The following is a 24,405-nucleotide window of genomic DNA, read 5'->3' as shown; positions in this document are numbered from 1 at the left end:
CCATCAGTGGTATTTTGGGCAATATATTAAAGGAGTTCTAAGGTGTATTCTAGAAAAAATATGCAAGACATTTGTTTACCTTGCTAAATAAAACACATTGAAAATGTGTTTTCACATTTATTTTATTACATCTGCATTACAAAGAAATCGTACAGAATCAATCCCAACACAGGATATGCAAGCCTCCCACTTTCGGCTAAATGATGTACAGCGCCACCAAGTGTTGGGATTTTTAAAATGTCTAGTTGCTTTCTAGTGGCCATATAAAAAATATTCTGTTATAAAACTATATACATGACTTCACCACACACAAATCAATATAATGCTGACGTGATACATGGACAGCATTAAAACAATCGTGTATTCAAATAAAAGTTGTTTAGCGCCCACATTTGATGCGCTTACAAACACTTCATCACAGATGTAAATCTGCGTTGTATGAAAAATAATAAATGTATTGACATGAATTCGGTCAAAATATTCACTGTACTTTGTAGGTCGATACCAGCCATGTTACAATATTGGAATGCATTATGGAAATATATGTAAAGTCAGGACACATACGATAAGTGGATTATCGGTATGGTGATGTATTTCAGTACTGTAATATACTGTATTTTAATTTATCTCGCTGAAGGGATGATTCAGTGAAAATATAATCCAGGGAAATACCTTTTTTCCTATATTCTACATTCAACTTGTCAAAAATCAGTGAAAATAACTTAAATACAAAACACCCAAAAAGCCTTTTCAGCGAAAATTAATTCCAGCTAAAAGTATTTTACAGTAATCAGTCGTACCTTGAGAATTATACAAAAGGATCAGAAACTTGGGATAAGCAAGCACTATCCAGAATCTGTGGGAAAATACACAAACTCATGGTTTTATATTTATAAACTGATGTTCAATTGTGATTGTGCACATAAAAAGTTTGAAAATAATTATGCACACATTTCTTAAAACCATAATTAAAAAAAAAAATACACTAAAGCACAAGTTTATTTAAAATATACAAGATTACATTAACCATTCTATAATAAAAATATTAATATTTTCATCAACTTATTTGTATTTTTTAGCCATAAACATTAGAAAAATACATAAAACCTTGACAATTCATTACAAATTCACCCTTTGTAGTGCAACAAAAGCGGTTTAATCAATAAACAATTTATCACCAACCTTTGAGTGAGTACAGTTGCAGGATATCCTTCAAAAACATGTTGACAAGAATGTCATCACATTTTTTTTCTTGTGTAGTACTGCAGCTGATCCTAACATTAATCTACACATCAAATGTTGATGTTTCTGTCTGGGAAATTCTTATGACAAGTACCTGGTAGTGCCAAGATTAAGTATAAATATTACCGCATATTAAAGGGCGGTAGTTGATAGATATATGGGTCTCATATAAACAAGCAGCCTGTCGGCTGAGATAGCTCCGCTGTTAGTAATGCACATTTCAATTAAAGAATAGAAGATATCATTAAAAAATGAACAATATGCATAGTATCAATGCAATGGGACTTGCTGTTTTCAACAAGAATTCAAAAATATAATTTTTCACCATAAATGATTGTAGTTTTTAACAAGAAGAAAATATCACTTTTTACCAAAAATGACAAAAATATTCACCAAAATTAGAAAATTAAAGATATCGTCATGAAATGAACAAATTTGAGAATGGTCCACATGTAGTACCTATATATGTAATATCAAAGCAATTGGACTTGCGGTTTTTAACAAGAAGTTGAAAATAATACTTTTTACCAAAAATGACAAAAATATTCACCAAAATTAGAAAATTAAAGATATCATCATGAAATGAACAAATCTGAGAGAGGTCCACATGTAGTACCTATATATGTAATATCAAAGCAAATGTTTAACAAGAAGTTGAAAATATTACTTTTTACCAAAAATGACAAAAATATTCATCAAAATTAGAGAATTGAAGATATCATCATGAAATGAACAAATTTGAGAGTGGTCCATATGTAGTACCTATATATCTAATACGGTATCAAAGCAATTTGACTTGTTGTTTTTTACAAGAAGTTGAAAATATCACTTTTTACAAAAAATGACAAAAATATTCACCAAAATTAGAGAATTAAAGATATCATTACAAAATGAACAAATCTGAGAGAGGTCTACATGTAGTAACTACATATGTAATATCAAAGCAATTGGACTTGCGGTTTTTAACAAGAAGTCGAAAATATCACTTTTTACCAAAAATGACAAAATATTCACCAAAATTAGAGAATTGAAGATATGATCATGAAATGAACAAATCTGAGAGAGGTCTACCCAAGGTACATATACACCAAGTATCAAAGCATTCAGGCTTGAAGTTTTCAAGAAGAAGTCGAATAAGTAAAACATTGACACGGACGCCGGACAATCACTCATATGATAAGCTCCGCTCGACAAAGTCGACAGCGGAGCTAAAAATGGTGACTTTGACTGTTTGGCAGACCAACGAGTCCAAACTGAGACGTTACCAAGTTTTAGTTAGGTATTTTTAGGTGATTGGAAGGTATCAAAGGAATCACGGGCGGTATTCAGTGCAAGTCACGCCCAGGTCAAATCTCATACTTGTGAGTAGCCCACTGTATTATGGGAAAATCAATGTTTATCAACACAAATATCTCACATGCACAGTGTGACGACTACCGCCCTTCAACCATAGTGTACAAAAATTATTTTATTAATTATTCCAAAATCAAAATATGCTCAATGGGCATTTAGTCTAGAATCTATGCTTTATGATGTACACCACTCTACTAATGTTATGTTCATTTGCCACTTTTTAATGTTTCGGACACCAAAATAGCAACATTGTCGGCTAAGTTTCTATGCTACTCTCTAGACTGTTACATGATTGGAACTGGTGTGAAAATTAAACAAGGGTTTGATTTTTACGTGGGTCTGCTGTTCAGCGAACTTCATAGTTTACTCGTAACGCAAACTGTATTTACTAGCATTATGCCATACGCTAGTCATGTAATAGTGACGCTGTACATAAATTTTGTTTTATATATAATCTGTTTTTTTTTTAAGTTTTTCATTAGTCATATACAGTCAATTATAAGATTTAATGAAATAAAATGGAAGGGAATAGGTGATTTTCCGTACAATTGCGAGATCTCGCGAGATGCATGAAAGACGCGTGTCGAACGTCTGCCGCAAAAATCGAACGATTTGATTTTGAACTTGAATTTCCTTATTTCGTAGCTCATACCGACCGGCCGATCTTCGACAGAGAAATATTGCTTCCGAATACCCTTACTTAATCGTAATTGCCTATCATCAAACGTGGACAGCACATTATTAAGCATGGAAATGTCCCCAAAATACTTTCGCGTTAGTCGAATCCCACGCGATGTTTGACGCCACTACGACGCTATGTCCTTTGTTTGTCCTGTTTTTACCTTCGATTTCACGCATAACGCGTGATTCTCGCAGTGAACGGAAAATGGTCTATTGCATCTTCTATTGATATTCAACATGTCCTTCAGTTTTAGTTTGACGTCTCTTGCCAATCCATAATAATCTTGAGATGTGTATAACAAACCAATCAGTAACTTAGCTGGCAATGTTACTGTTCTGGTGTCCAAAACAATATGGTGGTGACAGTAGATGATACATGCTGGGAAAACCCCATAATTCATGTTATCTTGGATAACAGACAGTATTTACATTAACAGCATTTTTATTCATTCATTCAACCAATCCAATTCAGACAATGACTGAACGTGACTAGATTTTACTAGCATCACAGCTGAATTCCCGCATAGATTATCAGCTAATTGTCACTAGAATCTACCCGTTTATTCATTGTTAGATCAGTGTGCAGCATTGGCAAGTTTATTTTATAGATTGCCAACATTTCTTTTACTAATTTGGTATTTAAATTAACAACTAAACTCCCCTTGCACACAATATAAAGTTTTATGATATTGACCGGTATCCCTAACTGCACTGAAAAAATACAGCCAACATAATTTGGGTATCTCTAAGTTTTCTGTTTTCAAGACACAGATGAATAAATCATTTTATCCTTTGACAATAAATTATTAGTTTTTTTAAATGCTACCAGCCTTAACAAATCAATAAAGTTGCCGGCTCCAATCAACACCCAAAATTCAGTATGACTTCCCATATTTTGGAAAAGTTTGATATATTTCGCAAATGTTCGAATTGACGAATTATGGGTGTTGACAAAAATATTTTCAACAAATCAATCATAGTAGTAGGGAGAAAAACTATTAGAAGAACTCTCTTCATTGCAACATTTTATTTGCCTCATTTATTTTGTTTCTCCATGCACACCCTACATTTCTTTAGGGATGAACTGTAAGAAACAAATATGGCCACCAATATCTGGATATTTGGTGACTTCCATTTTGATTTTATAGCAAGAGAAAAAAAAATTAATAAAATAATTAAGTTTTTTGTTAAAACTGTGCTCTATACATTGTATTCACCCCGTTCCTGCCAATACTCATGAGTAATATACTCTTAATGGTAGTGCAGGAATAAGGTTATACACATGGTGCTCAATGTGAGTATTTTCATCTCACTTGTACTAAGACCATTTACTTTCACTTATGAGCCATGATATACATCTTATACTCTGAATTACACTTTTCATGGTTTGCTGATTTTATGATGTTTATAGTGACAACATTTTGTGAATGTCGCTATGACTGTATGTATTCGGGACCCCAGTGAAATTGTCAGTTACAAAATGTCATGACTTTCAACAACTTACTTTATGAAATTTAAAAAAAAAACATTTATCTCACAAAATGAAAGTGCTTGTCCTTTTAGACTTCTTAGTTTTCCTTGATTTTTTATCACATCAAAACCAAATCTGATATTGTCCACAAAATCTTCAATGACAAATGTCAAACTTCTGTTTAAATGCTATATAAACCACATCAATATCTTTTCCGGTCATAAGGCTTTCTTCGACCTTTTGAGTAGTCTGTTCGGTTGTTGTTATATTTTCCCTGAGGTTTAGTCCTAGACTGCATTAAAGCTTTCATTCCTGAGTCCGGAAAAACAGTAAACTCATCGTCGTTTTTCTCCATAGAGTTCAATTTGGCTTCTATTGCTCGGATTTTGGTTTCAGTGCTGCAAAAGAGAGACAAATATGAAGCAATTTTGCTGATATTCACACCTGATCATCTAAATCCAAATGTCTTCAGCCCCAAATCCCTAGATGTCTAGTAGGCTCCATATCCTAGGAAATATTGAACACTGATATTACATCGCATATATTAACAAGTAGCCTGTCGACTGAGATAGCTCCGCTGTTAGCAATGCAGATTGCAATTAAAGAACAGAAGATATCATTAGAAAATGAACAATATGTATAGTATCAAAGCAACAGGACTTGCTGTTTTCAACAAGAATTCAAAAATATCAATTTTCACCAAAAATAATCATCAAAATTAGATAATTGAAGATATCACCACGAAATTAACAAATCTGTAAGTGGTCCACATGTAGTACCTATATATGTAATATAAAAGCAATCAGACTTGCGGTTTTCAACAAGAAGTCAAAAATATCACTTTTTACCAAAAATCACAAAAATATTCACTAAAATTAGAGAATTGAAGATATCATCATGAAATGAACAAATCTGAGAGAGGTCCACATGTAGTACCTATATATGTAATATCAAAGCAATTGCACTTGCGGTTTTTAACAAGAAGTAAAAAATATCACTTTTTACCAAAAATAACAAAAATATTCACCAAAATTAGAGAATTAAAGATATCATTACAAAATGAACAAATCTGAAAGAGGTCCAGATTTAGTACCTATATATGTAATATCAAAGCAATTGGACTTGCGGTTTTTAACAAGAAGTCGAAAATATCACTTTTTACCAAAAATGACAAAAATATTCACTACAAGACATGAAATGTCACAGTCCCCGTTATTTGATTATAAAGTAGTACAAGGAACATCTGCAAACAGGTGAATGAATATGTACTCTATGTGGGTACAACTCATCATAAAGTGATTTCCCATAATCTAGTTTTGTACTGACAACTAAAAACTTCCACTGACCCATGTTCAGAATCTCAGAGTACACAAGTGCAACAAAACTATTTGTCATACATGTATACTTGCTCAAGAAACTGCATTCATAAATCTGAGTGAACCTTGACCTGGGTTTATTTCAACATCACCACTGGGCATCAGATTCATTCTCATGTTGTCAAATACAATTTTTTATTAATACAGTAAGGTTTATTATTTAAAATGTATTCATTGTACATAGAACAACATCTGTTAATTTAAACAATTGTAAAAGCTATGTTTTCAGAGCAAGTACATGTAATAATTAAGGAAGCCAGTAAAGGTTGGTCTGCTCATAACCTTCAATGGAGAAGTAACAATAATTGTTTGAAGTCTTTTTAGTGCAGTGATATTATTGCATTTCATCATTATTAATGGGTATAAAATACTGTAAACCATTTAATTTTCACTTCTAGATATATTCAGGATTCTATGAAATTTCAATAAAGTCCCTGACACTCCATGTTGTAGGAACCCAGAAAAAATTGCCTTGCAAAATTGAAGCAGTTCACAGCACCACTGTAAAAAAAAAAGTTTAAAATGAGTATTGTTAAAGATATACACATGTGGGTTCATAAGACATACCGGTATGTACCAATCTGAGCGGTTCTAGAGATTAGTATCACAAGATTTTACTCTCCGTGATTCAATATCAGCCCTATGTATAACGCTGTGTTGATCAGGCGAACTAATTGACAATGGCCCTACAGGTATCGCTATGCAATCACAGTAGTTTTGTATTCTTCTTGCATTTCGACCATGGAAAAATATTTGTTTTTGAGAGTGGCCGAATTATTAGAAGAAAAACAGAAACTATTTTTTTTTAGTATAAATTCTAGTAACTGAAATGCAGGATTGGTAAAGAGCAAGTCAATAAGCAAGATTGATAAACCTTCAGCGAGCACTCCTGAAATTTCAGATCATTGGTACCATGTTTTTGGATACATTCAATAAAATTGGGTTATTTATTTGATGTAATGAAACATGCATTCACAGCAGACGGAAATTCGTTTGAGATGTTACTGGATTTTTGTATTCAGTTTTCCATTTCAACCACCATCATCACTTAGTAAGCTGAGATCATGCATAAATGCACAGTGTAGTGCCACCAGAAAACCAATTGCTTGAGAATATTTTGCACCATTTCAAATATTATATTAATTCACAGACAACAAAATAAAGATTTTCAATAACATATAAGTTTTCCCACAGTTTATGATTGTATGGCAATTACATGGCTTCACCAGTTTTACTCTGGAAGAAGTTGGAAACAGATAACAGGAAGGGGCTACATTTTTTTTTTTTTGAATTTGAATCAAGCATGATTTTTAAATTTTTTTTTTTTACAAATGTCTATTTCAGGGCAACAGAAACAAAAACAATAAATGTGTAGGTAGGCATTTTAACAATTGCACTATTAATATTGGATGGAAACGTCATTACCGATATAAATCATAATTCTGTTCAAATTAAAAATAAGATCACATTTAATTTAGTCAGTTTTCATAATTAAATACATAATAACATGTACTTATAAATTTGAATAAGGTTCAACGGCTTTTTCATTTAGTGCCAGTTTATACACCATAAAACTTCTGGTTTAGGTGTCACACTCAAAGAGTGAAAGGCCTTTGGTTTGGCATCGCGAAATGTTGGAATTGAATCCCCCCAAAAATTCAGTAAAGTTTACGAAAAGTAAAGTATTTTCTAAAAGAAGTTTCGAATAAATACAAACACGAATACATTGCTTAGTTGTTAGTACCGGTAGCAAATGATCACGGTAGCACAATCTGGTCATTCTGTGTTTCGCAAGTGAATAACTTACTTGTTTTCGAAGTATTGCAATTGTTTATTATTATTCAGTAATGATTATAATACGCACAAAAAAATAATTCGTTGAATTTTTATGAATTGGAAGTAATATTCAACTTAGTTTCATCGTAAACGAATGATTTCGGTCGAATGTAAATGCGATGCGATGCGATATCCGCCATGTTATTTCAGTACACGTGGTCATTTAAATATGTTAATGACGGCTCAGTGACCTCGTGGTGAACGTAACAGGGGATTCACCGATGTTTAGCAAGATCTTTATGCTTTGATTTTGACGGGGAAAACGGCATGATTTTTTTTAAATCGAAAAATTAGATGTTTTCAAAAAAATAAACTGAGCATTCAAAGAATAATTTAACATTGTTCACAGAAATAACAGCCCATTGTCGAAACGAAGCTTACCTATTCACAATAAACATGATACTCTTGAATAGGTGTCAATGACTACGGTAAAATATAAATTAGACTCTTTTAGGCATCAGGAGTGAATAAAATATCCAAAACATTAACGGTCCGTTCACAGACTGTGGTCCGTTGCAGACTGCTCAACCGACCGTCCATACACGTGTTGTCACTGTACATCCGCCATGTTGAATCGCACAAGATCGCCAAAATCTTCATTGCAACTAACAGTTCAATGCTCACAACATAAAAAATACGAATATAATCATAGGCAACCTGCTATTATATAATGAATAAATTGATCGACACAGGGAAATTCTCCCCCCCCCCCCCGAGTTGTGAATATTTCGGAAATCGCTACACAAGCAAAAGACCGGAAAACGATTTACCGGTACTTGAAAACTATGTCCTCGTGAATTAATCGTTCGTGTACAATAATTTGACAGGGTATACAATTCACAAACTAGTTTCGTAGATTAGAGACAATTGTTTGCTTTTTTTGGTTTTTCACAAGAATATAAAGCTGGCAATCATCATAATATTCACGTCCGTACGTCACGAAATGTACACCAATCGTACCCCAATAAACTGGAAAACTTACCTTTGCAAACACGTCTCTTATGCCGCCTTCTTGAAGTTCTTGAAATCAAATAAAGTTACTAGTTCTTCTAGTAACGAGTGAATGAGACCACTGAGCCAAACAGAATACATGTATAAACAGTACTATAATAAATTGCACGCAATGGAGAAATCATGTGCCGTAATAACAGCAGCCTTACTCACAGATCTAATCTACTGTAAAATATTTTATTTCAGCTGGAATTATCATTCGCTGAAAAGACTTTTTCTGGGTGTTTTGTATTGAATTTATTTTCATTGATTTTTGACAAGTTGACTGTAAAATATAAGAAAAGGGTATATTCGCTGGATTTTATTTTAACTGAAACATTCCTTCAGCGAAAATAGCAAAAAAATGTTGCAAGCAAAAATAAAGTATTTTACAGTAATTAATTTATTCTGAGCATGCGCAGACGTTTTGTCAATGTTGCCGGGAGAGGCAATTTTTGATAAAATCGTGAAAAAGACCCACTTGGGATTTTCAGATCTGGAAAAAAAATTACGTGCATACTCGGAGGGGACATGTTCATCAACCTGCCAAGTTTCACTGATATCTGCTGTAGAATTTCTGAGAAAATGTTGGAGACGGAATTATGGACATAACCTGAATTAGTAGTCCCCTTTTCAGGCTGCGCCTGAACGGGGACTAAAAATCAGAGATTTAAAGATATCATTACAAAATGAACAAATTTGAGAGAGGTCTACCCAAGGTACATATACACCAAGTATCAAAGCATTGAGGCTTGTAGTTTTCAAGAAGAAGTCGAAAAAGTAAAACATTGACACGGACGACGACGGACAATCGCTCATATGATAAGCTCCACTCGACAAAGTCGACAGCAGAGCTAAAAAGATGACATCAACTAACCTCATTTGTCTCTGTGATGTCCCCACACTTGGACCACCCATACAAACAGGAAACTTCTGCTTTGAAGACTTCCCATAGTCAGCCCGATTCTGGATGCAATTTAGAAATAAACAACAGTCATCACATACAGGAATGTCACAGAATCACAGAATCATCTCATAATGTTTGATTTTACACATGACAAGCTTGATTGGTCATCACTGAGTGAACTGAATTGTATTTTGAAAAATTTATCATGGACGTTTTCTCCAATGAATCTAGAATATTCACCATGTGAGGCAGTTTTAATTCAAATTTTTTCAATATTAATTTTAATTATTTTTTGATGTTACAATTATTTTGCTGCAAGAATGGTTTTGTTCGTGAAAGCCACCCGAGTTAATTACAAAAAATAATTATAGTAATTATATAAAAAAATACAAAAAAAAATTAAGCCAACCAGGATCTTATTTTAATCAGATTGTGGCTATCCCTACATGCACTGTATGTACAAAGATCTTCTGATGAGCGCCCTCATTTTAAATTAAACCGCTCAGAGGTAAAATCTTGAAAAGCGGTGTTATTTTACACATAAATTTATCCAGTACCGGTACCCACGTTATAAAGCTAAAATGAGTGGTTTCTCATATTTTAAAGCAAATAGAACAAACAGCATCATTACACTACCTAAAGGCCTCCAAATGAATTAATGAATGAATTCTTGCCATTTCTAAGGAGCAGATTGAATGCATATACATGCAAACAAGTGTTATTAGTAGAAAATTGAATTTTCAGACATACACACACATACAGAGAAGATGAATCACGAATATGAAATAACTTTCATGACAGACGCGTACAATTCATGCCTAACAACATTTCATTAAGTTTAGTCAATTTCATCTTACTTCATTCGAAATTACAAGAAAATGAAGGATGAGTGAAACCCATGTTACCTGCTTCCAATATTCCAATTTAACAGCAAATTAAATTAAGGGTCAAATAATTAGTGGAACTGTACCTTGTTATGAGGTTGTGCCCAACATACAGACAATTTTTTACTTAGCGCCAGTTTACCATCTAAATTTTTCATGGCTTTTTCTGCTTCCTGCAAGAATACAACAACGATATGATGATGATAAGAGAAAAAGAAAAGTTAAATAAATAATTTTAAATTCATAAATAGTCGAGAAGCCCTAATGAAATTAATAATTGCGCGATAAAACGTTGATATATTATATGTTGTCAGTGATACTCTATTATATGTGATTATGAAAATAACATGAATTACAAAACCCACTTAATTATTAAAGTAGAATCCTACTCAAAATTTGTGATAAAGTTGGTCATAAATGTTCATTGGTTTATTGTGTAAAATCGTAAAGTTATTGTCTCATGGCATCATGAATTCTTTTGTGACATATTGAGAAACTTGTCCTAATAATTTTTAAAAATCGCTATTTTTAAAAAGAAATTTTGAGATCGGAAAAATAATATCAACATAGAAGTCAGTTTGAAAAATAGCAATCTTGACAATTTTTCATATTTCAGATTCTTATATATCTTGAAATTTTCTGGTGACTCCAATTGAAAACAGCCTCTTGGCTGAGATAGCTCCGCTGTTTGCAATGCACATTACAATTAAAGAACAGAAGATATCATTAGAAAATGAACAATATGTATAGTATTCAAAGTAATCAGACTTGCGGTTTTCAACAATATTGAAAAATATCACTTTTTACGAAAAATGACAAAAATATTCACCAAAATTAGAGAATTAAAGATATCATTACAAAATGAACAAATCTGAGAGAGGTCCACATGTAGTACCTATATATGTAATATCAAAGCAATTGGACTTGTGGTTTTCAACAAGAAGTCGTAAATACCACTTTTTACCAAAAATTACAAAAATATTCATCAAAATTAGAGAATTGAAGATATCATCATGAAATGAACAAATCTGAGTTAGAACCACATGTAGTACCTATATATGTAATATCAAAGCAATTGGACTTGAGGTTTTTAACAAGAAGTCGAAAATATCACTTTTTAGCAAAAATGACAAAAATATTCACCAAAAATAGAGAATTTGAGATTTTGACATGAAATGAACAAATCTGAGAAAGAACCATCCAAGGTACTTGCATATCAAATTTGAAAACATTCTGACTTGCGGTTTCGAAGAAGAAATTGAAATTGTAAAGTTGATGCCAACGACGACGGACAATCAGTAATATGAACAACTCTGCTGTGTCGACTTTGTCGAAAAGAAATCAAACATGACAGATTTAACGTCATTAACTATTTGAATGTTACAATTTTTCCCGCCAAAATTTAGATGAAACATATCACACATTTTTATGTATTTTCTATAAATTTGTTTGTTAATTTTGAATGAAATTAACTTAATTCTTCTTTGGCTACAGATCTTGATGAATGAATATGACGAAATTTATGTGGAATTACATGTATTTTTAGAAAAGCTCTCTCTGGTTTTCTAATTAAAGATTGAGTTTAATAGTCACCAGCTTATCATCATATATTATCTAATTTATATTTAGTCACTCATTCATTCCTAATTCAATCCAACTCGACCTACATATTGATAATCCTACATTCATGTATATACTATTTTTATTACTTTAATATCTGACCTACTTACCCAGCATGCCATTCATACTATTACTAGAATGTCTTCCAACTATAAACCAAACTATTATGCATCCCATACCATCCACTCACACATCTACAACCTCCTCATGATATGTACATGTATTTATGTGTGTGTACATAATGTTATATTAAATCCCAGGCTTGTGAGGGTAGATGCAGTTTTGAGGAATCTTCTATATATACATTTCTATGTATGTGTGTACCAAGTTTGCCTGCGATCTGATTTCAGAACCTAGTTTTGAGATTAATCAAAACAGGTACTAAAATATTTTAATTATTCATTCATCTGTCATACATTTTAATTCTACTAAGTTTACTAGTCAGTTAGCAATGTTGTTTACAGACAAGCGTCCACACCTGCTTTTAAAATTTGAACACCACTACGTGATTACTTCCCTTTCTGCAGAGTTAGATGCGGTTTACCTGAGGTGTAAACCACTACAGTCTTTTGAAATCATTAATAACAATAAGCAATATTTATTGTCTTGTTATGCAATGGAATAAACTGTTCTTTCACGCACATGAAACATGTTCCCTGTATTATTTTGCTATTATATTTTTATTCTGAAATTTCTACAAACTGTGGAATGGAATGTTTTAAAATACATCTCAGTCCATAGTTTTATAGTCAAGATGGATAAACACCTCTCAAGAGAACAGAGACACAGTAATTTCAATGTTTTTAGCCTGCCCTGGAAGCTAGCTATTCCGTAGAAGAGATATTGGATATAATTCATATCACAAAGTTCACTGTCTGGTATAAAACTACATGTACACGTTAAGGCGCATCGGTTTATCACGTTCGTACATAACCTATTGGTGCCACATTCAAAGTACTGGACGCTTGACTCAAAGCAACATTGCTAACTGACTAACAAATTTTCTCGCAAACATACTGCAATGGTGTAAAATCGCTACATCCGGCGGTAGTAATCCTTCCGTTGTACTTTGCTCCATACATCCCTCACATTTGAATTTTGATCCAAATATGAGCATGTAATAACACATACCGGGTACATGTATGTAAATTACATAATGCAGTACTTGCCTCTTTTGTACTGTAGTTAACAAACGAATATCCCCTTGGTTTACCAACATTTGGACCGGATTTATGGAATAGAAAATCAAATTCCTTCACATCGCCGTACCTTTTGAGTATTTGCAACAACTGGTACCTGCGGAAAGTGACAGAGAATAACAAATTAATATGAAGAAACACCTACAGTAACAAGTCATCCATTTTACTGAATGCAAAGCTCGACTCATTCCAGAAATGGTGATATATTTAGTCTCTAACACACTATGCATGTTCTTAGTAATCTACAAATGAGATATGTTATATAATGCTGTGTTTCTTCGTCAGTGCAATATGAAGTACAAAGCCACTTCTCAGCAGTGCAGGGAGATGTACATGTAGTATGGAACGTACATAGCAGAATTTTCAAGCAATGGTTATTCAGACTTACCGGTATATAAAAAATTATTTTATATTTATTGAACATTGTTGCTTTTAGTTTTGACGTCATGCATGAATAACTGTCAATCTACCTGTGTAGACTACGGGTACTAACATTGACCAGAGAATAAAGGTTCATGATGATATGCAGTACTAGTTTGTTTGATATTTGCTGGGGTGGGTGGGGATGGCTTACGATATGTGAAATATATTCGTATCATGTAAAGTCAAAATAAGGTAAAAACAAAGTGTATAACTAAATAATGATATCATCTGTGATGCCAGGACAATTGTAATGTTTAGAGTCAAACCTGCAAATAAAACATAAACTGTGAAAACACGTGCGGGAATACAACACATATTTTATTCATGAAAGTAATCAAGTAAACTACACGGATGAGGCGCTGTGTAATATCGATACACTAATTAATTCATACTCCATCACATCACATCAATTATTAAAGTTATCACGTAAAACCAATGACGAGTTCTCAGGCCTGACAACAGGGACAAAGAGTACATTTCAGGGGATGATAGCTAGCATCACTCAGTTCATCATGGCTGTGATAATCTTTTAATGTTAACGCCTAGGATACGAGAATGAATACCATCTTCTAAGGATATGTGTAATAACTACCAAGTTTGTATGTATATACGTATTGTGTTGTACAGCGACCATGCCTTGGTTACATGTTGGTGATCCAAATCTATACAATGCTTCGTGTAGGTATATTACGATACAGACAAGATTTTAAAAGCCAGGTACAAAAAAATTACATTTAATTCCCTGCTTAGCTCAAAATCTAGTGAGAAAATTACTTTTCATTAAAGGTCATTTCATTTTCCAAATCCGCATCACGGATGCGACTATCTCATCTCCATGTCAACCAGAGGCACAATTACCAACAGTAATATTTGATTATAGCTGAAATTTCAGGGTACATACTTGTAATAGATATTGACTCAGTGAGCCCCCTCAGCAATTCGAGAAATTTATGCCAACAGACAATTGCAGTTAAGACAGTGACCTTAAAATATATTACCTTTTAAGATGTACACTGTATAGCTGTTTTACTCATAGAGGGCGTGGCTTATTATTGATATAAAATTTGCATAAAAATTGCAATAAAATTTATTCCTTTTCTCATATTTATGCAATTCTCCTAAGATTGTCTATAGAGGGCGCTAATATCTGCTAAGAAAGAAAGCTACAACCCTAAGAACCATAATTTGTAGAACCCCCTTCAGCAGGATTCATCTTGCATAGAGTGATTGACATTGACAGTTTACCATCAGACTAAACTATAATTAACAAACTGAAACATACACATGTATACATCATCATTTACATCAGTGCAGGTATATCAAAAATAACATTTCGCAATATTAAATTCAAAAGATGAGAAGGTAAATTAAAATAGTGTCACAAGAAATGTTTGAAATTTCAGAGGACGTCACTGTGGCTACCTGTATTATGGGTAAAAACTCTGGTGAAATATTCACTGTTAGAAAATCTTTCCTAACTCAAAATTCATAAAAATTTTATCTTGCACAAAATAAACGTGGTTTAAGACACACACAGCAGAAATGGTGACTTTTATAACCAAGTATTGTGAAGACTAAAAGGTGAAACAAACAACTCTCGGCATACCCATGTTTTATTCATAATAGTGTCATCTTTCATTTCTTTCACTTTTACATGAAGTATGAGGATTTAATTGAAAATGAAACCACATAATAACCAGATATTCCTACTCAAACATGCTGAAAGGAACATAATAATAGAAAATCCATTAATAACCGGCGTGTTTTGTCGTAAGTGACAATTAAGTAATGACAGTACTAATGTATAGGCATATTAATTTTACTAAATATAGCCATGGGCAAAAAGTCTATTTCTACAGCGTATTGCAGCACAATCGTATTGAGTATGATTTCTGACAAGACAAAGCACAGTGATCTACTATATCCCATCACGTTACATATAAGCTTGTCGAGTAGAGACCAGGAAATGCAGTATTTCAAATGCATGCTTTGCAGGAAAAAGTGGTAAACAATATTTAGTGTTTCCAAATGTGTACACAATACGGTCAGAGTCGTGACAGCGCATAACACTCATTGCTACTTGTTGAGTTGATGGAGACGAACGTGCATGTACAGTTTCATTTTGTTGTGAGAACAGATTTATAAATTCATATATTCAGATCGGTGTATCATCACACTCCATGATTCATTATATTTGTATTAAATGTATTTCATTTTAGACAGCTACACAATATTATGATAACTCTCATTCTTTGTTTAATAATAATACATTTCTACTTTATTTTAACATCAATATCTCATATAAGATATGAAAACAATAAATTATTACTAATATTTATAATTTTGATAAATTTTATTAATTATATATCAGAAATACAGAATCTCTTACAAACATATGCTTATTGTACATACATTCATTGATCTACTATAAAATAGAACTGACATTAACATAGAACTTGAAGCATGTGAACTGTGTAAGTTGAATTAATTGTTCATGAACGAGTTGAATGGAGTTCAAGATGGCGTCATGCACTATTTGTGTGTCGCTGCTAATAAAAAATGACTCAAAAACACTATCCAAAATTGAACTATTTGTAGTCTATTGCCAAAAATCGACTGTATTATCAATGAACAACATCCTGACGATGTTTTATTATGAATGAACTGATTTCATTACTCATAATTTCCTAAAACAACTAACAAAATGGTGGCACCCCTTTGACCGCAAGTGCACCGCTTTTCAAAGTTTTTTTTCAAATATCTTGCATACTCTTCTACATATACACATGTTACTGCATTAAGTTAAAGCGGGGGAGTCGTCATCAACGCATGCGACAGATGGCCATAGCGTGTCATTGTTTACAAACAAGCGCCTACCCATGAGCCTTTGCGTTTTTAGCGTGTGTTGTTATCGTCCCGCTTTAATACACCTCTGTATTCACTGTGATAGGCTGCTGCGAAAAGCTAATCCATACTTGAAAATAGACAGGAAATCCAAGTAACAAGACATAAAATGAGATGTGATAAAAAGAAAATAAACTCAATGTGGTTGTGACATTAAGTCAAGAAAAAACAACAAAATGGTTTTAGGTTAATTTGACCTTTAAAATCAATCGTGCATGTCAAGGCTGTACAAATATATGCTATAGCGCCCTCTATGTTAACCATATAAACTCCATATATGTGACCTTTGAGAGTAGACTTTATATAAGACTGTAAGACACACTCGTTCACCAGACAATATTTTTTTTTTTGGTCACAGGATTATGGATTGATCAAAGTAAACATTACATTTTTTAACGGGAACATTACATTAGCGGGGTTAGCACCCCCTCCCTCATAATTATTTTAGAATAGTAAATCATTTTTCAAGATTTTTTTTTAAAGTAAAGCTATGATTTTATTATAATTCATCTAGGATCCATAAATTACTTGCTGTTCCAGATACTTTATACATATTTTCTAGCTATTGTTCAAAATCATGTTAACCAGCCTGTAAATTTGTTTTCTCTATCTCAAGACTTGACCACCGACCATGAAATGAACGTGCTTTCAGAATAATTTGTTTGCATTCTAACCATGAATGTGAGCATGAATTCAGTGAATATATTGCCATGGTTACACCTGATAGCCTGATATAACACATTTGACCAAGCGAAAATTAACCATGAACGATCAGCATATATTCGCCAAGTACACCTTTCAAACTACTACCGGTAACACTTCCACAGCTGCAATGCAATAAAATAAATCACTAAAACAAATTCTGAGCAGGATGTTGGTAAAATAAATTGAATTACGTTGGCTTTTAATTATAATATGACTGTAACTACTTTCTCCAACTTTAAGTACTCCACCATTAAAACCAACAGGAAAATGTCAATGATGTATTAAGCTCAATTTAGAGTCAAGAGTGTGGACAGAATCAACAGACAGCGCTCTAACTTCCAGCATGAGTATATGAGTAAGTAATAAAAAACACTCAAGTACATATAGCATCAGGATAATTCAGTTGGTAAGTGAAGCGTAACAGTCACTCTCCCTGCAAAGCTGCCTTATTTCCCTACATTTCCCATTCATGTTTTCATTTAGCAAAGACGGGATTTGTTTTTTATGAATATTAAATCCCTTGAGGGTGTTTTTTAAAGCTGGTACATGTCGTTTGAATTTGAATTTGAATTTTGAAAATGCTGACTGCACACAAGCCTTATGTACATTTCTTTGCCATATATTCCATGTTCACTGGGACTACGTGTATGTGGCAGGGTATCTAATAAATAGAATAGAATAGAATAGAATAGAATAGAATAGAATAGAATAGAATAGAATAGAATAGAATAGAATAGAATAGAATAGAATAGAATAGAATAGAATAGAATAGAATAGAATAATGCTTTATTACATCCTTAATGAAATCTGACATTTCAGTTTTGGTAATTGCTGTATTAAAGCTTTTTTTAAAATAAACTACAATTAAACTACACATAAAATACAATGGCAAATTAATGTAATATTCTCAGTCACCCAAGTTTGTTTTCAAAGTCATATCCATTTATAAAGTGAAAACAATGTTAATCTCAGCCAGTAGCACAGAATGACTACAGATCAATCCTTTAAACCTGGTAGGATTACATTGTAATGATCGTACGTACGTCCCACACAAATTAACCGCGACGTTTCCTGTGATTGGTAGTGAAGAATTGTATTGATATAAACACTCAGAGGCAATGAATGGAGAGCTGCAAGGTCACTATGATTGAATCAGGTTTTCAACCAGAGATTGTATCCACAGATAGAGCAATTTATTTATATAACAACCCAGCCAGATGACATCCCCTGTAAGCCTTAAAACAGCTCCAGTACATACTAGTACATCTTCACAGGTATTTGATGGAACAACATCTCTCTTTTACTCAAAATGGTGGATTTAATGACTTATTGAGACAAAATGGTGGATTTAATGACTTACTTAGACAAAATGGTGGATTTAATGACTTATTTAGACAAAATGGTGGATTTAATGACTTATTTAGACAAAATGGGAGATTTAATGACTTACATCGACAAAATGATGGATTTGATAACAAAAATCACAGTGAGAAAATTCAGAATATTAGGTTTATTATATTATGGGGCTACACTCTCAATGTACTGTCTGTGCATACTTTGCATTATCCATGTACGGTATAATAATAGCATTAAGAAACATTGGAAATTAGTGTTCTGTTCAATGTTGTATAAGCATTTATTCAAAACGTACATGTACATGTAATTTCAAATGTTAAAAATGAATAGCATTCAATGTGTTATTCTGATTGCATTCAAACATTTTTAGTGGTAAAATGTACATGCATGGAACACTTAATGGAAATCAACGTATTACTGAAGGCCAACGTCGCATAGACACATCTCGTAAAAAGTTTACTGCTAGCATTTTTGGCTGTTATCTCTTTCTAAACTATTACTACAAGGAAAAAAAGACGTATAATAATAATAAAAGTTATCATGGGAATATCACAAATCGGCGTACGACTTTATGGTACATATATTGTAGTGACAACCTCATATTGTCATCTAAAAGTTAAAGATAGGAAATCTGATATTAATCAATCATATTGTACATGTATATTAGCTTGTTTAGGTTAGACTGCTCAGTCTCTGCGTTCTCCCAATCAAAGAAATGTAATATTCTCATGAGATTTTATTTGATTTTAATTATCAGGTAATGAACTTTAATGAACGCGGCTTTTCAATTCTCACACTGACTGACTGATTCAGGAGTCCAAGCGACATCGATTTGAGATTAAGATTAAGAGCTGATGCGCGACATCAATTTGAGATTAAGATTAAGAGCTGATGCCAGTTATGGCTGAGTTAACCTATCCTTTAAAGTTACAAACAGCCTGCTTCGTGTCACAGAATATAATCAGACAGCATGTACGTGACTGAAGCACTAAGGAAAGACGAATAAATATACGATGTACACACACTTCAAAAAAAACATGGTGGTTGTCGTGTTCTGTGTGTTCAACTTTCATGTAAACAAACATATGTTGCATGGAGCCTATATCGAACACAACGTGGCACAGCGACCACCGCACCTTAACATGAGTCAAAGTTGAATTTTACAAAGTATTATGGTGGAGAAGTTATCGTTTTTAATAAAAAAATATCATCCCATTTGTAAATCAACATTAGATTGACATCACTGATACATGTAATATTTTCAAATTGTTCAGATTTGAAAAAATACCATCGAAACGAATGTATATAGAAAGTAGTAGTTGTTATGTGGTAGTATCCTATTAAAACTGAAATCATGTACAATATCTCATATTTACTGACCCTAACAGCTACGTTATGTTTTACGTACACTATATAGCTATGAAACTCCCTTTACAGGGCATTACCCGATATATTTTCCCTCGGATTAACATAAATAAAAATAGCGGTCGATATTCCGTTATAAAGTTCCAGTTCACTACACTCTGCTTTTTTTTATTGTAATGACAACTTTCAATGAAATCATGTAGTACAAAGCATGTCAGCCCCTACAAGCCCCCCTACAGAGGTGTCCCCAATTAAATATCAGTGTTTTACAGTATATAGAACCCCTGTTAAACAGAGCCAAAAATTTATAGTCTAGTGCCCCTCCCACTTTATGGTCACTACCAGCAGTGGTTGGATGCACAGAATAATAGTTTCAGTTTTAACTTCACTCAACCATGAAATATACACACATACCAGATGAAAACAACAGATCTAAACAGATATACTAAACAATGTCAATTTTAATCAGATTATTATAACTTCAAATCTTGTGTGTTCAAAAAAACAAGTTAGTTTCAGTTGATTGAGTCTGATCTCATAAAACCTCACGGTGGGGGCAAATTGTTGTCTACCTGGTTCATTGTACTGAGTTCTTCCTATTATGCACTGATACATTCCATCCCTAATCACCTGAATCCCTGCAAATAATAATTTAACGCATGCTTTAACAGATGAGAGTGCTGAACCTTGATTTAACCCATGTCAACAAAGTGAGCACCCCACATGTTTCTCAAGTGAAATTGTATTTTAAATACACCAATATTGAGTTAGTTTTTGAGATGAAAACAAAGCGTTTGCTAAGTGTTGGTTATACAAGAAGGAAGTCAGTGAATTTTGATAAATTTTCATATATTTTTTTATCAGGAAAAACAATGAACCACATGAAATGAATCAAGATGAAATGTTGGGTCGCTATATTAAAATCACTGCATTTGTTTGCGCTGTCACTTATTGCATACATACATTGTACACCTATACAGTGACACAGACCAATAGTAACAGACAGATAGGATTAAATAGGGTATTTCTCATAGAAAACGAAAAAAAGATGGAAGTTTGTTGGCTACATGTATATCAATGCATGGGGGAGAGGGTACTATTTCTTGTACTTATTCTATAACGTCAGACAGACCTAATTTGGTACCTGACAGATGGTGTCAATTGCCTTTTGTGTCGATGCCAAGCACACTTAATTCCATGCACACTGGGGAGTTTTGATGGTATTGTATCAAATGTCTATAGTGAGAAGGAAATCATGAATCGTTGATAGAAATCATGATAATATTAATATAGTTGAATAGAATGTTGCATAAGTGTTGATTAATTTAGAAATTCAATATCGATATTTAAATACAATGGTAGGAGGTGCAGCATTGTGATGTATATGCTGAAAAATCATCAAAATACAGAATTTGTTCAAATAAAAAAAATTCTGTTAAGATTAGAAAATGAGACCTCTTTTTTTAAAAATTTTTTATTGACTAGGCTCAGGAGAGATGGTGGATGCAAATACCACAAGAGTAGAGTGACACTTTGATAATATGAGAGAATAAGTAGATGTGGATTAAGCTCAACTTGTTGCCATGTTGGCCATGACCTAGAAACAGACACGTAAATTTGCATTTGTATCTAAAACATGTTACAGAAGCTCATACAATAGTGCATATGCCCTGTTATTAAAACAGATAACCTCACAGTGAGAATGTTTCCATTGTAGAGATGTTACAGACATGTCGATGTGACATGTGCAAAATCAAAGTAAAAAGTTGTACAATCAGAGACCTAGAGCTACATGTACCGGGTATATGATGAGTATCAAACTTTGACATGTGCATTGTACATCACTCGCTGCTTTATTTTTAGCAACACAGATTCACCAAGAAAATACACGGTTAAGAAATGCCACATTACAGAGTGATTTAAGCATAATGCACTCAAAATGTTGGAATCCACCAATTGATGGGAGTGCATCCATGTACAAGTATAAACAGTAATTACTAAACACATTTAAATTATTGATTTGTTAATGGATGGGAAATGCTATAGCATTATAGGCCATCGCATTGTGATGTCATTTGTTTATATATTTTTGCCAATCAGTATGCATATTTTGGATAACAATGCTAACTGATCAGCACTAGCTCACAATCCGCTGCGACAATGTTGCCCACAAGTTTTTTTTAGCATGAAACGAGAATACATACATGTACATTAAGTAACAACGGCAACAAATGATGACACTATTTGATCTTCAGGTACAAACGATCGGTTCTTGTCAACCATCACTGCATACATGTACACACACAAAACAAGCAGATACATAACAGTTTGACAAGCAAGCTTTTGTTGAGAGTTACGGTTACGCAAATTATTACTTGGAAATTGAGTCAATATACCCTACATATTAAATGAAATACATTTCGAATTTATTCACTGGAAACTCAAACAACATACACATAATTATCTTTTATGTGAGAGTTTTCTCAAATACAACTTATTGTTCGGAAATAGCGCAATCAACATTACTGGCAGTTCATGTATGAAACTACAGCAATAAACACGATCAGAAAAAAAAGAGTAGAGTAGAATATAAATGTAGCCCTAAGTAAATAAACAATCATAGACACCTATATGTATGAATAATACTGAATTCAAACTCTAAAACAAGCAGCCTCTCGGCTGAGATAGCTCCGCTGTTAGCAATGCACATTTCAATTAAAGAACAGAAGATATCATTAGAAAATGAACAATATGCATAGTATCAATGCAATGGGACTTGCTGTTTTCAACAAGAATTCAAAAATATCATTTTTCACCATAAATGATTGTGGTTTTTAACAAGAAGAAATTATCACTTTTTACCAAAAATGACAAAAATATTCACCAAAATTAGAGAATTGAAGATATCATTACAAAATGAACAAATCTGAGAGAGGTCCACATGTAGTACCTATATATGTAATATCAAAGCAATTAGACTTGTGGTTTTTAATAAGAAGTCGAAAATATCACTTTTTACCAAAAATGACAATAATATTCACCAAAATTAGAGAATTAAAGATATCATTACAAAATGAACAAATCTGAGAGAGGTCCACATGTAGTACCTATATATGTAATATCAAAGCAATTGGACTTGCGGTTCTTAACAAGAAATTGAAAATATCACTTTTTACCAAAAATGATAAAAATATTCACCCAAATTAGAGAATTGAAGATATCATTACAAAATGAACAAATCTGAGAGAGGTCCACATGTACATGTAGAACCTGTATATGTAATATCAAAGCAATTGGACTTGCGATTTTTAACAAGAAGTTGAAAATATCATTTTTTACCAAAAATGACAAAAATATTCATTAAAATTAGAGAACTAAAGATATCATTACAAAATGATATAAATCTGAGAGAGATCCACATGTAGTACCTATATATGTAATATCAAAGCAATTGGACTTGCGGTTTTTAACAAGAAGTCGAAAATATCAGTTTTTAAAAAAAAATGACAAAAATATTCACCAAAATTAGAGAACTAAAGATATCATTACAAAATGATATAAATCTGAGAGAGATCCACGTGTAGTACCTATATATGTAATATCAAAGCAATTGGACTTGCGGTTTTTAACAAGAAGTCGAAAATATCAGTTTTTAAAAAAAAATGACAAAAATATTCACCAAAATTAGAGAACTAAAGATATCATTACAAAATGAACAAATCTGAGAGAGATCCACATGTAATACCTATATATGTAATATCAAAGCAATTGGACTTGCGGTTTTTAATAAGAAGACGAAAATATCACTTTTTACCAAAAATGACAAAAATATTCACCAAAATTAGAGAATTGAAGATATGATCATGAAATGAACAAATCTGAGAGAGGTCTACCCAAGGTACATATACACCAAGCATTCAGGCTTGTAGTTTTCAAGAAGTCGAAAAAGTAAAACATTGACACGGACGACGACGGACAATCACTCATATGATAAGCTCCGCTCGACAAAGTCGACAGCGGAGCTAACAAATTATATAAACTTAATGAAAAATGGTCGTTACATGTTTAATACAAGACCCAGCGTATGTAACAT

General features: G+C 32.8%; 1 protein-coding gene across 1 annotated transcript in view; it reads right to left on the bottom strand.

Moving 5' to 3' along the window:
* Nucleotides 1-70: 70 nt before the first annotated feature.
* LOC102808120 (putative RNA-binding protein 18) overlaps nt 71-24,405 on the bottom strand; it is a 68,008-nt gene continuing 43,673 nt past the window's right edge. Inside the window, exons 2-5 of the mRNA XM_006823884.3 lie at nt 13,530-13,656; nt 10,827-10,913; nt 9,827-9,915; nt 71-5,145 (exon numbers count right to left, since the gene is read on the bottom strand). Coding sequence (XP_006823947.1) covers nt 4,950-5,145; nt 9,827-9,915; nt 10,827-10,913; nt 13,530-13,656 — 499 coding nt within the window. The 3' untranslated portion in view covers nt 71-4,949. The remainder of the gene's footprint in view (nt 5,146-9,826; nt 9,916-10,826; nt 10,914-13,529; nt 13,657-24,405) is intronic.

This window comes from Saccoglossus kowalevskii, chromosome 1 (genome assembly GCF_978046115.1).
Source record: "Saccoglossus kowalevskii chromosome 1, keSacKowa6.1, whole genome shotgun sequence".
Lineage (NCBI taxonomy): Eukaryota > Metazoa > Hemichordata > Enteropneusta > Harrimaniidae > Saccoglossus > Saccoglossus kowalevskii.
The sequence above is the reverse complement of the archived record's forward strand: the minus strand, read 5'-3'. Positions and strand labels throughout refer to the sequence as shown.